The sequence below is a fragment of the Aquarana catesbeiana genome, linkage group LG10 (assembly GCF_042186555.1).
Source record: "Aquarana catesbeiana isolate 2022-GZ linkage group LG10, ASM4218655v1, whole genome shotgun sequence".
Taxonomy (NCBI): domain Eukaryota; kingdom Metazoa; phylum Chordata; class Amphibia; order Anura; family Ranidae; genus Aquarana; species Aquarana catesbeiana.
In genome coordinates, this window is record NC_133333.1 from 211282972 (window position 1) to 211289444 (window position 6473).

The 6473-nt window shown below is 44.7% G+C and overlaps 1 protein-coding gene across 2 annotated transcripts in view; it reads left to right on the top strand.

The window, feature by feature from the left end:
- FOXRED1 (FAD dependent oxidoreductase domain containing 1) overlaps window positions 1–6473 on the top strand; it is a 34158-nt gene that overhangs the window by 26080 nt on the left and 1605 nt on the right. Inside the window, exons 10-12 of one of the 2 annotated variants that reach the window (XM_073603266.1) lie at window positions 530–634; window positions 2594–2849; window positions 3691–3979. In XM_073603266.1, the coding sequence (XP_073459367.1) occupies window positions 530–634; window positions 2594–2848 (360 nt within the window). In that variant the 3' untranslated portion in view covers window position 2849; window positions 3691–3979. Of the gene's footprint in view, window positions 1–529; window positions 635–2593; window positions 2850–3690; window positions 3980–6473 lie in introns of those variants that run through there. The other variant, XM_073603265.1, reaches the window with a different exon arrangement.

Sequence of the window (6473 nt, forward strand, 5' to 3'; positions counted from 1 at the left end):
ATCTTCCCCCGTAGGTGGTTAATACTCAGTGATGCAGTGGACTCTGTATCATTACACAGCGAGTACAGTCACTGTAATGCATCCTCCCACTCACAGGATGTCTTCAGTTTTTCTGGTTGAATGATGCTGTCCATGATTCAAAACAGAAGGCTGAGTACATCTTGTGGCAAAAAAAGGCATTACGATGGGGGACAGCTCCAGAGAACAGGCGGGTATTTCAACTTAAAGTTGAACTGATGTCAAAATGTTTTTTACCATAATGCATTTGCATAAGAGCGCGTAAAGGAATCTACTCACAGACATCCAGACTGACAAAGCATATCAAAGTAATACAATCAAATCGTCCACACTGCTTGCTCCTGGGTCTGGCATGACTTCATTGGAGATCCTAATGGCATATGCTTTTGGAAGGCCGCACCTTCTTTATCCAAGGAATTACGCCAGCAGTATCTAAAACTAATAACAATGTGACTAAAATTAAGTTTCACATAATGTGAGGGCTGTGTTCACTACTTTCTTATTCCTTTAGGAAGAGGAACCAGACATCAGCAATTTGGATGTTGACCACAATTATTTCCAAGAGAAGGTGTGGCCACTCTTGGCGCACAGAGTACCCGTGTTTGAGTCACTCAAGGTAAGTACCACACAATACAGAGATAAAGTCTCACAGGAGGACCTTTTAAACCTCACACTCTGAAAAATTGAAATGTAGATACTCTCATTATTTTTATGTTGTAGTGCCTTACATACTGAAGTCTTCTTGGGTAAGTCTGCTGACTGGAAGTCAGCTACATGGAGAAAAATATATCCTATCCCTAGTCTAAAATTTTTTTACTGAAATTACACTAAGATGCCAATTGCTAAAGCAGTGGTGCGGCCATGACCGGCCCTTTTCTAGTCAAGGAGCTCTCTCTGCTACGTTGAGCAGAGAGAATTAGGATTGTGAGGCAATGCAAGCTTCATACTATGATCCAGGTTTTTTAATTTGGCTGTAAAATATGGAGCACAGTGTGTGTACCCCAGCTGAGTATAAATCTGTATGTCAATACATAGTATAAAATGTATATATAACGTTTCAAATGAGTATACAAATTAGCAGAGGAATAAATCCAATTGGCAAGCAGAGGCAGCCAACTGTTCACACGTGCACCTTTTTTTTCAGAAAGGTTCTGTATTTATTAAAGGAGAAGTACAGCCAGAGCTTGTTTGGCTGTACTTATCCTATGGACCCATTTTCAGCAGAGAGAGGACTGAAGCCCACTGTCAGCTGACATCACAGAGCCAGTCCATGCTCGGGGAAGATCGCGACAATGAAGTTTGGATCTGCCTGGACCTGCACCTGGCTCAGGCACTCAGCAGGCCACTGAGTGCCTGAGCTGGCTGCTCCCATCCCCCCTCCACAGCCCAGTGCTCCAGTGAGTGCGGTGGGGGGGGGGGGGGGGCTGGGCAGAGCAGAGAGTGTTGACTTGGTCACCAGCTCTCTGCTCAGGGATCTTCGAGAATGAAGCAATTGGCGGTGTTCGATCGCTCAGTTCTCAGTGTTAGAGCCAGCGGGGGACAGATTCAGCCTCTGACCGATTCTGCATCCACCTAGGCAAGTATGAATCTTAAAAACAAAAATAACCCACATACTTCCTGTTAAGCTTTCACATACTAAGCTGCTTTTCCAGTGTTTAGTTCCAACCTGCATTTTAAATGTACTCAAAATATTAATCCAAAAGGCATCTGTAAATGCACTTCCCTCACACCAGAACATTCCTCACTAAAAATAAAGGTAGTGCTGAATAAATCAGATATCTCTAGTGTGGCAGTTCTCTACTGCTTGGAGAAGCCCCAAGGCGTTCCCTGGAAGAGTCAGCTTGTATAAAGAGAAAGCCAAAGCTCTAGGGACCAGTCTAGATATACATTTTTATTTGTCAAATTCAAAAGGGTCAAAAGTTGTCAGCCAACATGGTTTGGGGGTCATACTTAAATCCACCTTTATCAGGGCTTGGATCAATTGCACAAGAGGTATCTGGATGGGTGGGTAATCTTGGGTTTTAATTCCTTAATAGTCTAAAATTTGACTAGTTAAGTTGTCTGGCAGCAGCCTTCCAGCATGACTGAGCATAAAGTCAGCTCCATTAAGACAGTTTGACCAGTATAGTGTGGAGGACTTGAGTTTCCTGCACAAAGCCCTAGCCACAACCCTACTCAACACCTGTAAGATGATTTGGAACACTGATTGTGAGCCAGGTCCTCTCATCCATCATCTGTACCTGACCTCGCAAATTAAAACAAATTCCCACAGACTCCAAAATCTTGTGAAAGCCTACCCATAAGGGCAGGGTCTTTTTATAGCAACAAACAGGGCAACTCCATATTAGTGGCCATGGTTTTGGAATAGGATATCCAGCAAGCTCCTATAGGTGTAATGGTCAGGTGTCCATAAACTTTTGGCTTTCTAATAGATTTCTAAAAGTTAAATGTCTTACTTAGTTGTCCTAATTTATACAGAATAAAATGAGTCTAGCATTTTAATCCCAATACATTATTTTACATCAAAATGTAGCAATTTATAGGTGATAAAGTCACGTTTGCTGTGTTTTCCTAGGTAAAATCAGCCTGGGCAGGATTTTATGATTACAACACATTCGACCAAAATGGGGTAATTGGGACACATCCACTGGTGCAGAACATGTACTTTGCCTGCGGGTTCAGCGGACATGGCTTGCAGCATGCTCCGGCTGTGGGACGGGCAGTGGCAGAGCTGCTGATTGATGGAGATTTCCAGACCTTAAACCTAAAACCATTTGGCTTCCAGCGTTTCATTATGAACATGCCCATCAAGGAAAGGAATATTGTATGACGTGAGTATGCTGTTATTCAGCTCTGAGTTATCTGCATAGTGTGGGGTGACCCAGCATAGCCACCATGTTTGTATTTGTTTGGCGCTTGCTTGCCACAAGATGTACTTCCAGTCCTGAGCAGATTTTGCCATAGGATTTTTTTTTCTAATCTGCCCTTGGTATTTAGCTAATTACCCTTGATCAAGGGAACTCCTCCTTTGTTCCTGCTCCATTCCCTACATATTTTTACATCTGACTTGGGGTGTCCTCTCTGCCACCCAAGTGAGAGAAATACGGGCATTCTCCCTGCTGCTTGACTGTTGCAATGGCACTAAATTGCTTTTAAAGTGTTCTAGTTGGTGGCTGTAGCGATATATCTTCTTTCACATTTCGTTTATTATATCAGTATCTCACAAAACGTGAATACACCCGTCACATTTTTGTAAATATTTTATTATACCTTTTTATGTGACAACACTGAAGGAATGACACTTTACTACAATGTAAAGTAGTGAGTGTATAGCTTGTATAACAATGTAAATGTGCTGTCCCCTCATAATATGGCTGCAGTTTGCCCAAGCTCATATTCTACTTAGGGGACTCACTTACTTCCCATGGGATTTATTTCCTAATCCATTAAAATCACACAGATCAAGCTTTGAGGCACAGCTAAGTGAAATACCTTTGGCCTGACGTTTTCATCCAATGATGTGCATGTTTCTAAGATTTGAAAATACATCTAAGTACGAATAGACATTATATTTAAATCTTACATGTGCTGTAATATTACCATGCTTTAACCCATTGTTTGTAAATTACTCATTCACAATACCCCCCTCTTTTCCTTTTTTGTTCTTGATAGAATATGGAATAGTCTGCTTTTCTATTTAACCTTGAAGAAGGACACACATATGTCAAAAATAATTCTTTTTGGCCTCCGAAACATGTCGGTGATTCTAGTCTAGCAGCTTGTTCTATCCTCCATTGAGATGTATTAATGCTTTTACATGTGTACATATTCATTGTTATATTTTTCCATTTTGTACCAATAAAGTGAACTTTTATATTTTTTATACATACTGTTTGGGTGTACCCTAATTTGCACTCTGTGTGTCCGCACTATCCTTGGGGCTCATTGGCTTCTCCCCTCAAAATAAGTCGATACACAGCCATTTAATGTCTAAACCGATGGCAACAAAAGTGAGTACACCCCTAAGGGAAAAGGTCCAAATTGGGCCCAATTAGCCATTTTCCCTCCCTGCTGTCATGTGACTCGTTAGTGTTACAAGGTCTCAGGTGTGAATGGGGAGCAGGTGTGTTACATTTGGTGTTATCGCTCTCACTCATACTGGTCACTGGAAGTTCAATATGGCACCTCATGGCAAAGGAATCTCTGAGGATCTGAAAAAAAACAATTGTTGCTCTACATAAAGATGGCCTATTCCAGGGGTAGGCAACCTTTTGAGCACAGTGTGCCGAAAAATGTTTTCAAAGAAATTGAGTGTGCCAATTTTATAACAAAAAAATGTCAACTTCACACTCTCAATCACGAAAAGGATTTTTTATAAAGTAAATGCTGTAAACTACTTAAGTAATAGTGAGAAAATAACATCCTGCACTCTCAAGCCTCAGATCAGCCCCAATTCCTGCAACTCCACAGTTCAAATCAGCCCAAATTCCTGTGCCGTTACACCTCAGATCAGCCCCATTTCCAGCATCTTTACACCTCAGATCAGCCCCAGCTCATCTGCCCCACCACTGTACTACCCTGCACATCCGCCCCACCACTGTATCCCCCTGCTCATGTGTTTCATCGATGTACCTCCTCTTTCCTCTACCCCACCTCTGTACCCCCCCTGCAACCCCCTACTCATCTGTCCTACCAATGTATTTCCTTTCTCCTCTGCCCCGCCACTGTACATCTGCCCCACCTCTTTACTCCCTGCTCTTCTGCCCAACCACTGTAACCCCCTGCTCATCTGTCCCACCAATGCAACTCCTTTCACATCTGCCCCACCGCTGTACCCTTCTGCTCTTCTGCCCCAACACTGAACCCCCCCCCGCTTTTCTGTCCCACCGCTGAACCCCGTTCTCATCTGCCCCACCACTGTACCTCCCTTCACATCTGCTCCACCGCCGTATCCCTATGCTCTTCTGTTTCACTACTGAATCACCTTCTCATCTGTCCAAATACTGAACTCATCTGCCCCACCAATGTACCTCCTGCACAGCTGTCTCACCTCTGTACCCCCTGCTCTCCTGCCCCACCACTGTAACTCCCTGCTCATCTGTCCCACCAATACACCTCCTTTCACATCTGCCCCACTGCTTTTCTGTCGCACCACTAAACCCCGTTCTCATCTGACCCAACACTGAACCCCCCTGCTCATCTGTCCCACCACTGTACCCTCCTACTCATCTGCTTCACTGCTGTACCCTTTTCTTATCTATGATATGCAGAGTGGTGAAAGCAAGCAGAGATGAGACACATCTACCTGTCCTGGCACACTCGTCCTGCTGATCCACCTCTCGCATCCAGCCCACGTGCTTTTATGTAACGTCACATACAAGCATCTGGAATAGATGCGCAATGATGAGCTCAGGTCAGGGATATTTTCTGAAAGCAGTGGGCCTTTGTGCAGGATCATAATTTGGGCCCCTGCAGCTGAGGAAAGTGCAGCGATGTGCGCCGCAGCAAAAGTTGGATGTGATTTTTATTACGCTGAATACTGGCTCTGGCTTAAAGGGGCACGGAGTGCCGGGGTTCAGTAGTAGGTGACACAAAGGTTCAGGAATAATTTCAACAAAGTTCCCAGAAGCTCAACAGTAATTCCACAAACTGTCACCTGATTGGGGTTTTCTCAATCACATTGAAATCCCTTCTTTCTGAGATTGATAGTGGCAACCAAGCGAGTCATCTTCCTCAAGCTGCTCAGCGGGGCTAGCAGGACTGTGATTGGCTTTAGCAGTGGCCAATGACAGTCCTCCTCCTGGAACCAGGGACCGCCCCTCCCTCTCCCTAGTAGAACTGCACCCAATCTCTTCCCCATCACAAAAGCGGACGATCGTAGCTACAGCAAAGTAAGAGAACCAAACAATGTTTCCCATCTTTTACAATGTGTGGGGGCACAGTGCCTCCCTCTCAGTGCAAGTCCGGTGTGGGGAATTCTGAAATTGGAATGCATTGAAGTGACTCACTGATACTTCCCTGCGCTGCTCTTCTGATGGGGAGGGAGCCGAGTGCCGGCTAAAGAGGCTTTGCATGCCGTGGGTTGCCTACCCCTTGCCTAGGCTATAAGATTGCCAAGACCCTGAAACTGAGCTGCAGCATGGTGACCAAGACCATACAGCGATTTAACAGGACAGGTTCCACTCAGGGCAGGCCTCGCCTTGGTCGACCAAAGAAGTTGAGTACACATGCTCTGCGTCATATCGAGGTTGTTTTTGGGAAATAGACGTATGATTTCTGCAGCGGGTGGGGGGTCAGCCGGTCAGTGCTCAGACCATATGCTGCACACGGCATCAAATTGGTCTGCATGGCTGTCGTCCCAGAAAGAAGCCTCTTCTAAATATGATGCACAAGAAAGCCCGCTAACAGTTTGCTGAAGACAAGCAGACTAAGGACACGGATTACTGGAACCATGT